Here is a 15,339-nt window from a genome sequence, read left to right on the forward strand (position 1 = left end):
ATACAGTATTTATAGCCATGAAATGTGAAAAGATTAATTTTTAAAAAAAATTTACAGCATCATAGTTCAGATTTTTTACCTCAGTCATAATTTTTATATCACAGTATTTATGTTAACACTAAGAATGGATTATGGAAATCAAAGAAATTGCATCAAAGCATGGTGAAAATGGCAATTATTACGGAGATTGGTTTCATTCAAAGTAAAATATAAAGTAACTTCAAACAATCTCATTTAAAATGAAATGTATTTAAAGTGTGAGTAACGAGTAAGATTTTTTTTTTTTCATATAAAGTGAACAGAGCACTAACTAGATCATGCAAAAGAAACAATACAATGGTTGGATATGCATTTAGATTGCTGCAGTCTAAACGTGTGTTCACAGAGAAGATTTTGCTTTTCTGTTAAGAGTGCAAAATATGTAGTTTTTTTCAATACCTAGCTTCTTAACACAAATCTGGCTTAAAGAAAAATGAGTGTGGTGTCACTCACATCATCAAAACTGCAGAGCTCCAGCCCTGAAGTTCTGAACCATTTTTGACAGTCCTTTCACTTGTGCCCATCAGATTACTCCTTCTTTCAGTGCCTTCTGAATTACAAAGGGAGACAAGTGACCACCAAACTGAGAGAGGATCACACAGAAAACTCCAAAAATTGGAAAAAAAAAAAAAACAACCAACCGACCAAAAAAAAAAACCTCAAAAAATACTATTGATTTTTCTTGTGTATGAAACACAGAATATTTTGAATTGTAGTATTCCTAAGAACAGAGTTACTAAAGCTGATCTTTCACTTGACTAAAGAAGAAAATGAATAGATATATCCTGTAAATAACAAATAAAATGAGACAGCTTGATACAAATATTTTACATTTATTGGAAGAGTACAGTAAAAAGGGAGGACTGCAGACTCATTAGTGGTAACTGGTCCATAAGAAAAGGCAGAGGACTATTCAAAAATGGTCTGCAGTTTACAAGAATACTGAAATTCTGTTTTGTATCAGCCTAGGAAAATAAAAAGTTAGCTTAAGTTCAAAAGTATAACTTTAAAGTATATAAAAAAGGCAAATAAATAAAATTAAAATGCAGATCTATTTAAAATTATAAAAGACAGACAACTGGCAACTGTATTACATAGTTATCATTTTCAGACTTGCTTAAAAGTCAGATAAATTCCCAATGTTGGTTGTTTATTTTTTTATTTTTACATGTGTACTTTTGGGAAGACGCACCCATTTCCAGTGTTATGTATTATCAATCTGTTTCACAAATATATTATTTTTAAACAACAAAGAGTATAAAAGGTGCTTTACCTGATATTAAACTTGCTGGTGCATACTTTGGCACAAACTTGAAAAGAAATCTAAATATGTATGCCAACTGTGCCCCACTCAGGATTAGTGGTGTCAAGAGTATTTCGCGTGTGCTAGTGGTTCAGTGAACCAGCCTTCCCTCCTTCCCCAACACTTCTCCTCCAACTCCAGCTGCCTACAATTGTACAAAGGAAAAGAAACACGTGCAACTGAAAAACAGCAGTCCTACAACTGTTAGTTCAAGTTTTATCTCTGGAAGTCTTTTGAATATGCATATAATTACACAATCCCTTAATAGAAGGTACAGCCAGTTGTTTATTTTTGGGTTTCAGTCCTCAAAATTTCTGTTTAAGTGTCTGCCTGACTTTTGGGTCCAATGTGATGAGTCTATTTCTTCCTATTTACATGTTTTCAGCACTTTAGTAAAAAATTAGGTGAGGACCTCGGTAGAATAAAACAGGTTAGGCTGTCAGTTACAGGCAACAATTACACACCTAACAGCAGGAACAGATATACCTCTAGGTGGTAGGTCTACTAAAGAGTTTGAATTCCACCAAGCAGAAGGTGGAAGGAAGGTTAATAATGCAGACTCCCCCTTGTTTATCTCCTTTCCTGTTTGCCTGCATAGTGACAAAGAAAAAAATCTTTTTTCACTATTTCTCCTTAAGCACTACAACTTCAGGCAATGTAAGGAATCAGGCCCACTCTGAGATACAGCAAACTTCAGTCTCCAGAGGATTTGTTAGTGACTTGTAGTGGGTGTAAGCATATCATAAAACGGTGCCATTCAGTCTGCAAGGCCTCTACAGCATCCTGGCTGCATCTATGCTACCTATCAGGATGGCCAGAAGCACCTGAACTGGCTGCTTTAACTTAGCAGTTCCATTTTCTGGTAAACATGAGAGCAAGAAGAAAGGTACAGTTCTACCTTCTTGTTGAATTCAAGCCCAATACAAATATTACTACTGCAGTAATATTTTGTAGAAGGAATACTGCTGTTGAAATTGTGTAACAGGTTTTTGCAGAAACAATTACTTTTCTGATATTTAAAATGTATTAAAATATCAACTTAGACACCTAGTGAACTCCCTACAGACCTTTACTGACAGATTAGTGCTTATCTTCTGAAGTTGCAAGCCTCAGTATTTGTTGGTAGTGGGGTATAATTACCGGTACAAGTAAATGTTAATTTCTAAAACCAAAATGGATAACAATAATGAAAATTAACACTCTTTGGAAATTTCTTGTAACTCAAAGGCTTGTTTATGATGAGGCTTAGCTGGAATTAAATCATTTTTACTAATTTCAAAGATAGTGTTTTGAATCTAGTCTGACAGCCAAATCAATCCTTTTTCCAGGAGCACAATTAAGCTCGTATTTTTCCCAATAGGAGCAGGATGCTCTGTATCACAAACCAGGCAGTCAGAAATGTTGTTTTTTTGATGTCTTTTATGATGTGTACAATTCATGATACATCCAGGGTTTGTAACTTGATTAGAAACATGATTTGAACAATGTGCTTCACCTTCACAGTTACTTCAATTTTCATACCAACACGTTGCCACGGGAATCAAGGTACAACATCAATATAATATTTTTGAGTCAAGCAAAAACGGGGATATATTTGAACTTTTCTGTTACAACAGTAACTTTCTTGTAGTAAGTGAAAAGGCACCATGTGTGCTACATGGCATCATCAGAATTAAGAAACAGTTTGGAGATGCAAAGGGCTAGATTATTACAGCAGAGCTCAGACAGAATTATTAACCTCTTGCACCTCTTTGTGAAGAGCAGATAGATTCTTTAATAATTGAAGCACAGGATCTGAGTTTACATACCAGTAAGAAAAGTGTTTCATATTTTTACTACATTTAATAATTACAGAATTCTTCGTATGTTGGGAAAGACTGAGCTGACTATATATGAAAATAATAATGTACATTTCTTTTTTTTAAGTGGTGAAAAATTGTTTCCAATACTTTCAACATCTGTAATCTAGAAGGAATCTATGACCAATCTGTTTTTGTTTGTTTGTTTGCTTGTTTTTTTCTTTTAAAAAGCAGAATTGCCTTAAATTTATGAAGGGAAGCATGGAGAAGCATGTGCTGTCTCTCCTACCCTACTAACAAAACTTCACCTTCATACTTGATCTTGATTATGCACTATAAAACTTCAGTTACATACTTGATTACGTAGTACAAATTTCTGTAGTTCTAAACTAGATGGCAATTCCAAATAGTTGCAAGTTAGGAACACTTTTTCCAAGCCTTTCTGCAGGTAGCTTTGTGAGTCCTATTACTATATTGGTTCACAGTTCATCTTTATGCCTAAACACAAAGCCAATTATTGCAAGCTCTATTTACAAAGCATTGATCTTTGTAAATATGATGACAGAAGAAAAAAGGATTTAATGGCACCTCTATGTTTTTACTCTATGACCTCAGTCAACTGTATTTGTGAGCCCTGTTTATTCCCCCCCCCCCCCCCTTTTGTTTTTTTAAGTATGGGAAGCTTAACTTGCTGTGCTTTTCATTGAAGCAGTCTTCACTTTCTGGCTCTGCTAGTGAAGTTGGGGGTTAATAATCCACAAATATGCAAGGCTGAAAAATGGACAGAGCTAGAAATCACAGATGCATTATCTGTTCCAGTGAAGAATCAGTGGCAGTACTAGAATGAGCATTCAGAATTTGACACTGGATTCTTGTGTTTTCAACTGGAAGCTTTCCGATTTTTAAGCTTTTTATTTTTTATTTTTTATTTTGTAGCCTTTGAGGAGGGAACATTATCCTGGGAGAATTCTAGTATAAGACTACAAATAATAATCCTTACTGATGCTATTTCTATGTAAAGTGGATCGGTTTTGAGGTTGATGCATTTTTCCTTATACACTGTTACTGCTGAATGTTCAAGAACTCAATTTTTTGTAGTAATTTCTGCAGAAGGAAAATAGAAGAGAACTCTTTTAATTGAGCTGACGATCCAGATTTACCAGGTTATTTGGAACTTCAGGAATACTGAACATCCCTTGGACTTTCTAATTACTAATTATTATTTTTTTATTCCTGATAATTCTGAGAAGACAAAAAGTACCTTGTTTGGTAGAAGAGGTATTCCTCCCTCTGTATTCTTCCCTCCACATTATCCTAACTTGCCTAGCAAGAATGCCTCCAACAAATATCACACGTCCTTTTTTGCTTTAGGAAAAAGAAAATAATTGGTGAACTCTTATTTTAATAGTAAACTACTTTATGCTTAGTCATAAAAATGTTACAAATACAAGTGCACAGGCATACCAAACATTTCTGTCACCTACAAACAGGACAGCTGTTACAAAAAGTGGATGTTCCCAATTAGCCTCTTTCTTTTTATTCCATCTTTAAAATGAGTTATCACTACTTGTGACAACCAGCCATTTTCAGAACTACTGCTCTCAAATACCATATGTGATGACTATTCACACACTAACTCGTCTCTTCAAATAGTTCACGGTTGAAAGTGCATCAGCAGAACTGCCATTTAGAGGACATGACAGTAAGAATAATGGAAACTGGCCTACCAGTTAATCACTGTTGTTACTATCCATGCAGCCTCACATCTGGGAAAAGCTGGGGAGGGAGGAGACATTTTCAAATGCTTCTGAGCTTTGGTTACTCTGTGTAACGTCAGGAGAAGTGGTTTTTTTTTGTTTGTTTGTTTTTTTTGTCTTGTTTTGGTATGCTTTTTGTTGTTGTTAGTATCTTTGCAACGGGTGCAAAAGGCATAACAAAATGGTTAAAATAGCTGTAACAGATAATAAATATATAACTTCATAGGAATCTTTACTGATGTGCTCCTAGGATGTGAGTAAGTACAGCAGGTGATTAAAAATATGAATTAAAAAATAACCTATTATTTCCTCAACTAGTTTTCTATTTCACTCACATAAATAGGATGAGACTTACTTTACAAACTGCACTTCTTACTGATAGCCTTCTGGTGATATGCTTTCCAAAACCAACTTTAAAATATTAAGTAACTCAATAAAATGGCAGATCTTTGCTGAAGTTGAGAGGAAGAAATGCAACATAACTTTAGATGTTAAATGAAAAACTACCTCATTGCGTTTGTTAGAAACTAAAGAAACTGTACATTTCAAGGAGAATGTCTTGGTGGAGTGCTGATTTTGAAAGATCATACCTCTGCGGAAGTAAAGTTTGTTTTCAGACACGATGCTTTTCAATATTTTACTTCCCATAGAATTGAAATGCTTAGGAATCCTCATGATTTCACTGATGACTGAACTCTGAAGCTTACATCTGGGCTCAATTTCTGCTGAAAACTACTTAAAATAAGCATGTCTTCAGAACAATAAAAAACAAAACAAAACAAAAAAATTAATGCAATTCCTCAGAAAAACAGATGAAAATAACAGATAACCTGTTGAGTTCCATCTTGTGTAGCAGAGCCTTAGCAGTATTTGGAGTCCCTCCCATTAAGCAGCGCACACTGTTCAGAGCTCCCTCAGACTCTGCCTGGTTGGGACTGAGTGCAGTTGTAAGAACCTACTTGAAATACTATGCTTCCAAAACAGACTAACCTGTTTTTTGTACACTCTCTAGAGCAAACCAAGCACACAAGCTAAATGATCAGTACCTTGGTAAACTCTGAATAATGCAAGACTTCGGTCATCAAAAGTTCACAGAAAGCACATATGGCAGCTTTGGTTCCTAAATACCATGTCTGTCTTAAATATCATAGTTTGGAAATAGCCCTGCAAGAAGTTTGCAGAAACTTGAAAAATTTTCCACAGTTATGGATTTCACTTCCTAAAGTATATAATGGCAAAAATTATAAGTGAGACATGATGAACAAATTCTGCCACAAACACTGCCAAATTAATTACAAGGAAAAAGAAAAAAAATAAAAATGAAACAAAAAACAGAACACATAATGTGTTCAAATTTATTTTATACCTATAACCTCTTTCTGGTATTCTCCCAAAGAGTGATTATTTTTTAACTGAACTGATGCTTACTTCAGCAGTAATAATACATCTTCTTGCTGCTATATAAACCCCATGTTTTAAAAAGACTTTAAATTTAAATGGAAGTGTGATATGAATTACAAATGTTAACCATTTCGGAACAAAATATGAATGTAGTTCTTATCTGTATGTGATAGTTAGGATGGTCACCAGCTAATTTAAGACAAATAAAAAAGTATTTTATTTAAAAAATACTTTTTTTTTTCCTGGCAAGGATATATAGCAAAGAAATAATTCTCTTCATAGAAGAAGAATATCAACTCTCCAGAGAAGCAATGAATGTTGACAGAGAAGACACCATTATCCTTACTTGCAGACTTTAGTGATGCATGCATAATGTCCTGCAGTTGAATTAATCATGGGGTTGGGACAGGGATTTTTCTGTACTTTTGTGGTGCAGTTCTTAAATCTTAGTGCACTTACATTTGCATTAGCATACTAGCAAATTAAGGCACAAACTTTATGTAACTTAAAAGCATACAAACTAACAAGAATGCTTCCCACTGCTCTTGAAAATATCTTTGGGCTACTTGGAAATGTAGTACTAAGAAAATATGTCCAGTATGCTGGCAAGGAGGTTTACACTGAGGCCATCAAGTTTTTCAAGTACTATACCTTCCTGGGTATATATTTGCTTCGCTAGCTCCAAGAAAAAAATCCCTTCAGAAATCCAAGCATTCACCATTCCTTATATTTGGTTGCTGACAGTTCCACCTCAAACACAGGTGAGATGCTACAGCATGCTCATTCTTTGTTTTATTTGGACACTAACTCCAATGTAACAGACAAACTCTTCTAGACTACGCATATTTTGGTCATGCATAGCCCTTAAAAATTATCATTCAGTACTACCACAAACACACTTTAAAGAGCAAAAATGCTGTGGACCATAGAAAAGTCAACTTAATAGAAATAAAAGTGTAATGTAGCCAGACTTCACTACATCTCAATCCCATGGTAACAGTCAAGTATAGGGGTAATAAACATTCCAGATGCTGTGTTATTTTCAGTCTCTGTTTCTTACTTGCATTAGCAATAATGGACATCTCTTGATCTGGTAAGTTTTAGGTAATTCATACAGAAATTTTAAGCACCTTAAATCTGGAACTCAGACCAGGGTTCTGGGTTCTGTAACTTGTTCCTATTTCTACATAGGGCCCTAGAAAATAATCCAAGCTAGAAAAAGGACACAAAGCCAGAGCAATAAACTGTACCTTTCCTCTTTCCCCCATCTACTGTCTTATAACGAGGAACCATTTTTTTTAAATTTTATTTTTTAACATTTTTTTATTTTTATTTTATTTTTATTCTTTTATTTATTTCTTATTCCTGGTGGCATTTACAAGTTGCCTATCCCCATCTTTTGAAATCTCTTGAAGGTTAGTATTTCTCTTCTTTGTTCAGCCTGCCAGAGGCTTAAAATATACTTCCTTCTTTTGATTTCTTGAATGACTCCTAATGCTATACAGACATAGTGTTTTCCTTTGTACACCATGCATGGAATGTACTTTTGCTTAGCAAAGCCTTAAGCTCTAGCTGCATACTGAGAATTATTACCAATTTAATGAAAAAAATCAAGATCAAAAGCAAATCTAGCAATTCACATTCTTTAACTCCTCTAAGAACAATGCTATTATTGGTCACCTAATACATGCTGCTATCATTAGCAAACCTCTTTCTGTTGGCCTACTGTTTTTACATATTCTTTGAAAGACAGGTGATTTGCAGTATTTCTTAACTTAAGAAATTTCTTAACTTAAGTCTTTCATGCAGTAAAGACTTGATTTTTTTGTTGTTTCTTAAACATAAGCAATTGTAAAGGAGACATATTACTGAATTCTGATGACTTCTTAGGAAGTAAATGGGTAGCATAAGCAAATCACATCAAAAGTCAAAAATATGTATTATAGCATAGCAAAAAATGGACAGGTAATAATTTTCTACAAAAGAAAATTCTGGATTTCACTGTTTAGTAAGCAGACTTATATCCAGAACCTAACTGACCTTTATTGTTGAAACAAACTGTCATTTAAAAATATCAGTTGCAGAAAGAATTTGAAAAATATAAAAGTTTCTAATTGAAATACTTGTCACAACTGTCTTCAATTTTAAGGCCAACATGCATGACACAGTCACCATGTTAGAGTGCCGCTGGTGTTGACATCTGGGACAGGGATAGCAGAGTGAGAACTCAGCGTTAAGTAGAAAAACTGTGAAAAATGTCACTAGCAGTTACTTGCTGTAAAACACATAAAAGCCACAGTCCCTTAAATCTATAGTATGTGCTTTCCTATTTACATGTAACCTAAATGACAATATTACTGTGACTGGATATATAGCATTTGGCAGTATATGTCTTTAATGCAGGTGTAGACATCGTTTAAGATGGCATACATGTATATAAAAAAAACAGTTAATTTCAAAGTAATCCTAGAAGAATATTGCAAATAATGTTGTATAAACGCATAGTGTTTGAGGGGAAAAAATACTTCGCTGGAAAATAAAGTCCCACACATTGAGTTTGGCACTAGTATATCACTATGTCACTTTCTTTTTGATTGAAGATAGCTCTTTCTGAATCTCACTGAATTTTGGACGGTTTTCTGGTTTGTAATCCCAGCACCTCTGCATTATTTTATATATTTCTTCTGGACATTTTTGCGGAGCTGACATTCGGTAACCTGGTACACAAGAAAAGAAAGTGTTTAGTATTAAAAACTGATATATATTGATGAATCTAAAAAGAAATGAGCAAAGTTCAAGACCATTGCATTAAAACAGATATTGAGGGTAAATTTTACAGGACTTGTAATATGAACAAAGTCTTCAATACATAACCCATTTGGATGGCTAAGTATCAAACTGATGTAAACTTGGGTACCAATGATATTTAATCTGTGTAGGATGAATTGCCAGTATGCCTCTCATTGCTGAGGGCAGCAACCTGCATATATTTTTTCTCCTGTATCTTAAGAAGCAGTTACCCCTCATAAGTTTCAATCCTGTCATGTCACCCAATGCTCCAACCCACTGGAAAAAACATTGGTAACTATTCAGATGGGAGGAGGTGATGGTGCAGCTAATCCTGGAAACCATCTCCAGGCACAAGAGGGATAAGGAAGTCATTAGGAGCAGTCACCCAGGTTTTTCTGACGAAATCACCATATGGGTAGATAAAAGGAGAACAGTGGGTATTGCGCACCTAAACTTCGGTAGGGCTTTTGGCACAGCATCCCATTCGAACCTCATGGAGAAGCAGCTGAAATATGGGCTGGGTGGGCCAACAGCAAGGTGGACTGAAAATGTGCTGAGCAGCCAGGCCCGGAGGGAGTTGATCAGTGGTGCAGTCTCGCTGGAGGTCAGTAACAAGCAGAATATTCCAGGGGTCAATACTGAGTCCCATTTAACATCTTTGTCAATGATATCCATGATGCGTCAGCATGTTTGCAGATGACCCGAAACTGGGAGGAGTGCCCAATACACCAGAGGGCTGTGCTGCCACCAGAGGGACCCCAGCAGGCTGGAGACGTGGGCTGACAGGGACCTCATGCGAGTCAGCAAGGGGAAGGGCAAAGTCCCACACCTGGGGAGGAACAGCCCCAGTAGCGGGTTGGGAATGGTTAACTGGAAAGCAGCTCTGCAGAAAGGGCCCTGGGGGTCCTGGTGGGCACCGAGCTGAACAGGAGCCAGACCGCGCTTTTGTGGCAGAGAAGGCCAGCGGTGTCCTGGGTGGTGTCAGGCAAAGGGTTGGCGGCAGGGGGAGGGAGGTGCCCCCTCCCCTCTCCTCAGCACTGGTGAGGGAGGCCACACGTGGAGAGCTGTGTCCAGTTCTGGGATCCCCACTGCCAGAGGGACGTGGACATACTGGAAGGAATCCAGCGAGGGACCACAGAGGTGACTGAGGGGACTGGATCATCTCTGCTATGAGGAGAAGCTTAGAGAGTTGGGACTGTTCAGCCTGGAGAAGAAAAGGGTCGGCAGGGATCTTATCAATGTGTAGAAACAGCTGAAGGGAGGGTACAAATAAATGGAGAGCTGCTTTGCTGTGCAGGTGACCGAGCACTGGCACAGGTTACCCAGAGGGGCTGTGGGGTCTCCCTCCTCAGAGATCTTCCAAAGCCCCCTGGACATCTCCTGGAAAACCTGCGCTGGGTGGTCCTGCTTGAGTGGGTGGATTGGACCAGGTGACCCTCCAGAGGTCCCTTCCAACCTCAATCATGCCATGATTCTGTGATTCTACGAACTGTTTACCAAATGTAGCTCTCAGAGTTAATTACAGGCAGTGGACAGCACAGTACAAAGGACCCTACAGCTAAAGCAGCTCTGTGACTCCAGGCTTACTGCACAATTCTCTGTATCTCTCTTTCTAAATCAGAATATAAATGACAATAGACTCAGACAAGAGGTAAATCTAAGAACTATTTTTCATTTTTTTATATCGTATGCTTCTGCTCGAGGTGCTGGATTAATGCATGTAACTTCAAAGGAGAGCAGCCGGGCTTTAGGATACTTGTAGATAATACGAAACTCACTAAAAATTCTTTCCTTCACAAAGTTGCCTCTAGAAACTAATTGTTCAAAACAATGATGGCAACAACTACTTTTTTTTTCTTAAAATGAAGTGATTCTGTATGGTCATGTAGGTTGAAATTATCCCAGTTCATCACAAGCATTAAGGTGACTAAATTTACTGATGATTCTTACTGATTGAGTAATGGAGACAGACAATATCAGGAAGAAAATCTAGAGCAATTTTTTCTCTGACTATTCAAGCAGAAAAGCTATAATTTTGTGAAAACCAAGAAAATAGGCTGATACAATAAATGATAAAAAAAAAAAAATTATCTCTGATAGGCTAACAGAAATGCTTTTCCTACTGTATAAAAAAACTGAATAGGCATAATATACTTCTTAATTTCTGAACTGTACCAATTTAGAGAGATTATTCTTCTCAGTGGATTCAAATAGAATCTCAGTAACTAGGTAATAAAACTTGCTTTTACAAGTATGCCTCTGCTCTGGAAAAGACTAGATTTTTTGCTTTGGCCTTTTAAGGACAAGCTTTGGTGGTCACCTACAGTGATGATGATGATGATGATAATAATAATAATAATAATGATAATAATAATAATACTTCTTTTAAAATCATTTAGCAGTTTTACTTGCCTAGAACCTGTTTTACACAGTAGAGGTTTTACACATGTAGAGAAAGCACAGTTCTGAAATGTCAATAAAAATGATGAAAATAAAGTCCTGAAATCCTGCTCACAGTTATTTGCTACTTTAAATAAAAGCCTTTTGATTATTTTCTAGGAGAGAAATATGGCTCTCACTGCTCAAGCAGCTTACCATTTTCCACTGTAATTGCTAAAATTTTGTCTGAAATGCTTTAATAGAGAAGATGGAATGATACAGACTTTTTCTTCCAGCAGTTTAGAATATTTATACCTGCATTAGCATAATCTTAAATAATTCATTCTGGTCAAGCCTCTGCTTTGCACAGCAGTAAATCCACCCTCTCCATCTCACCTTTTAGTTATATATGTTCTATATACAGATAACATCATGTAAGTCTTTCCTCCTTTAAGTCACTGGTCAATATACTCCTTTTTTCAAGAAATCTATAAATCAGACTGCTCTTCACAGAATGCCATATTTAGCAATTAAATAATCTCATAATATTGTTGATAAAATTGCTGAGTAACTGACATGCTATTTCTTTTCTATTTTTATACGGTATGTACTACATCCTTATGGATCTATACAGCATTTTATTCATTCCCTACCTTTCTCGACTTGTTCTCGTGCTTGTTGATTGGTCATTCCAGGGTATGGGCATACTCCTAAACTGAAGGTCTCCCACAGGAGGATTCCAAAGCTCCATACGTCACTCTCAGATGTATATCTTCCTGAGAAAAGGAGAAAACACACAGCTTATCCTTTAGAGAAATTCATGCTTCAGATGATTACAGCCACATATTTTTTCTCAAGTGTTATACTGGCAAGCTTTAAGCAGAACAAAGTTGCAGCTACTAATAAACATTCTGCAGATATCATAGTCTCCAGCATTTACAATGGTAAACAAGTTATCTTAAGGTCAATACCTAGGAATAATATAAGCCGACTTGAAGTTTTAAGAACTTTGACTGACTTGTTACACAAAGCATATGGCTGAGAAGACCTTACCATGTCAGTTATTTCCTTACAAGTTAAGAATTTTTTACCTCTCACTGTCCAAAACTAATTTTGTTCTTCTTTTAACACAAAAGGACAAAAACGATCAAACGCCTCCACTCCCCAATTATAACAACATTCAACTCTAAAGATACTTCTTAAAAATTATCTTTCCCACTTCCCTAATATAGCACGGCATATTCCAACCACAGCTGATATCCACAAAATTGCCAAGAGGACATTGGATTCTTAATTGAGAAAATACTTTCTGAAAATTAATGTATAGTTTCTTCAACTGTTGTTTTATTTGGACCCTCAAGAACTGATGCACCCAATCAGTTAAAGCAAAAGAAAAAAAAATCAGGCCTGCTGGTTCCATTGTTTTCAACTATGCTTCAAAGACAGCCTTGTCATCCAAACCTCTTTGTGTAAAGAAAGCTTTATGTTATGGAAGGTGAGATCTTGGAGAAAATACTACTGTTGTCCCTGTTGTAAACTACATTTATTTTTAGCCTTACAAAAGGAAGATCTGCTTACTGTGTAATGGCATTAACTCCTGCAAAACTGTTAATGAAGTGAAGCATTTTGCTCTCAATTGTGAGCCATAAAGTTATGTTTTCCAATTCATGAGTTTAAACGAAAGCTTTAAGAGATCATAGGAATATTTACAGATGTTTCAAATAAAGGATTTAAAACATTTTTTCTTCTAAGAAATCAAGTAAAGATCTGGTTGGGAGAAATGCATTCAGAGTATGACATCATTCATTTAATATGATGATTCTTCACAGCACACTTAGAAAATCTAATTTTTTCTAGTTTCACCTGCAAGCTAAAAAGCTAAATACACCAGTTTCTATTTTTGTTTTGGAATAACTACCCATTTAGTAAGGACTACTTCCCTTAAGCAGAAATAATGGAATTTTCCTCCATGATAACAGCATAGCAATTTATAAAAGTGGAGGTAAAGAAAAGCTGCAGTTGAAAAAAAATGTAAAGCAGTGACTTTATTTTTCTCCAATGCAATGACTTATCTAACAGGGAATAGTAACATTTCCTACCATTTTCAAAGAAATGCTAGAGCAATCACTGCCATAAATATGCAGAACCTGCCACTCATTTTGCTAATGATTTAGATGACAAACTAGGCCATCCACTACAATCTGTTGGCAACATAACCAGAGCATTATTTTATTGCTACATAATAACAATTCTGATGTTGCTACCTTATTCTTTTGGAGGGCGGAACAGTATTTTATACACAAATGAGGTTAAAATATTTAGCTTCATCACACATTAACATTATTCAAACATTTTTATTTGAATACAGCATTTGTATTGGGTTTATGTGGCAAGGCTTTTGTAGCAGGGGACTGCAAAGGTGGCCTCTGTGAGCAAAGCCCAGCAGCTGCCCCATGTCAGCGAGAAGCCAGCCCCAGCTGCTCCAAAAGGGACCTGCTGCTGGCCAGAGCTGAGCCAGGGAGCAATGCTGGGTGGGTCTCTGAGACAGCAGATTGAAGAAAAGGGAAAAAAATGCTGCACCACAGCAGCTGGGAGAGTGAGCAGTGAGAAACGTCCTTACAGGCAGGTCCCAAGGTGAGTGCAGCAGGAGGGCAGGAGGTGCTCCAGGGAGGCAGCAGCAGTTCCCCTGCGGCATGTGCAGGGAGAGGCCCCTGGTGGAGCAGGCTGTCCCCCTGCAGCCCATGGGTCCCACACGGAGCAGATCTCCACGCTGCAGCCCCCCCGTGGAGGAGCCCCCGGTGGAGCAGGTGGCTGTGGCCTGGAGGAGGCTGCGGCCCACGGAGAGCCCCCGCAGGAGCAGGCCCCGGGCCGGAGCTGCAGCCCGTGGAGAGGAGCCCACGCAGGAGCAGGGGGTCTGGGGGGAGCTGCCGCCCACCCGTGGGGGACCTGTGCTGGAGCAGTTTGCTCCTGGGGGATGGATGGACCCCGTGGTACGGAGCCATGTGGGAGCTGTTCTTGAAGAGCTGCTTCCTGTGGGCAGCCCCCGCAGGCTCAGTTCGGGCAGGACGGCATCCCGTGGGAGGGACCCCACGTGGAGCAGGGGCACAGAGTGACCGTGAAGGAGCAGCAGAGACGAAGTGCTATAAACTGACCACAGCCCCCATTCCCTGTTCCCCTGTGCTGTTCAGGGGGAGGAGGTAGAGCAGGGGATTTTAGTTTGCTTTTAGTTTCTCACTGCTCTAGTCTGCTAGTGATAGGCAATAGATTATATTAGTCTCCCTTCCTTGAGTCTGTTTGGCCTGTGATGTTAACTGGGGAGCCATCTCCCTGTCCTTGTCTTGAGTCTTGAGCCTTTCTCATCCTATTTTCTCATGCTATAGGTGTTTTTTGCAAGAAGATACAGATACGTCCTTACCGTAGTTGAGGGCTTCTGGGGCAGTCCACTTGATGGGAATCTGCTTTAAGCCTGATGATGAATATACTCCATCATCTTCTTGACGAGACATTCCAAAATCGCTTATTTTCAATATGTTGTTTTCACCTACCAAGCAGTTCCTTGCAGCCAGGTCTCTAGGTTAGAACAAGACAGAAAGCACCACATTTTTACAAATTTGAAAATACTTAAGAGCACTGAAACTGTGAACAACAACATGAAATGGATTATTAGATCATTTCTACCACAGCTGAACTGGCCAGTAAAAGCAAGTATGTCACTGTTACCATTTCAGTGATGAAATGAGCACAGGTGAGGCTGTTGTGCCTGATCAATGCCTTGATCGTGGCTCCCCAGCGCTGGCAGGGGGCTGCAGGGCTGCTGCGTGCGGTGAGGCTGGGGCTGCCCTGTGCAGACACAGCCGGTTCCAGACAGCTC

General features: G+C 38.0%; 1 protein-coding gene across 4 annotated transcripts in view; it reads right to left on the reverse strand.

Annotated features, from left to right (window-relative positions):
- Nucleotides 1–857: 857 nt before the first annotated feature.
- Nucleotides 858–15,339, reverse strand: part of FER (FER tyrosine kinase) — a 195,261-nt gene continuing 180,779 nt past the window's right edge. For all 4 annotated transcript variants that reach the window (XM_080572799.1, XM_080572803.1, XM_080572804.1 and 1 more), the window contains 3 exons: nucleotides 14,884–15,038; nucleotides 12,122–12,244; nucleotides 858–9,016 (listed from right to left, as the gene is read on the reverse strand). In XM_080572799.1, the coding sequence (XP_080428925.1) occupies nucleotides 8,874–9,016; nucleotides 12,122–12,244; nucleotides 14,884–15,038 (421 nt within the window). In that variant the 3' untranslated portion in view covers nucleotides 858–8,873. The remainder of the gene's footprint in view (nucleotides 9,017–12,121; nucleotides 12,245–14,883; nucleotides 15,039–15,339) is intronic.

This window comes from Anser brachyrhynchus (assembly GCF_964034855.1).
Source record: "Anser brachyrhynchus genome assembly, chromosome: Z".
In the NCBI taxonomy this organism is placed as follows: Eukaryota; Metazoa; Chordata; class Aves; order Anseriformes; family Anatidae; genus Anser; species Anser brachyrhynchus.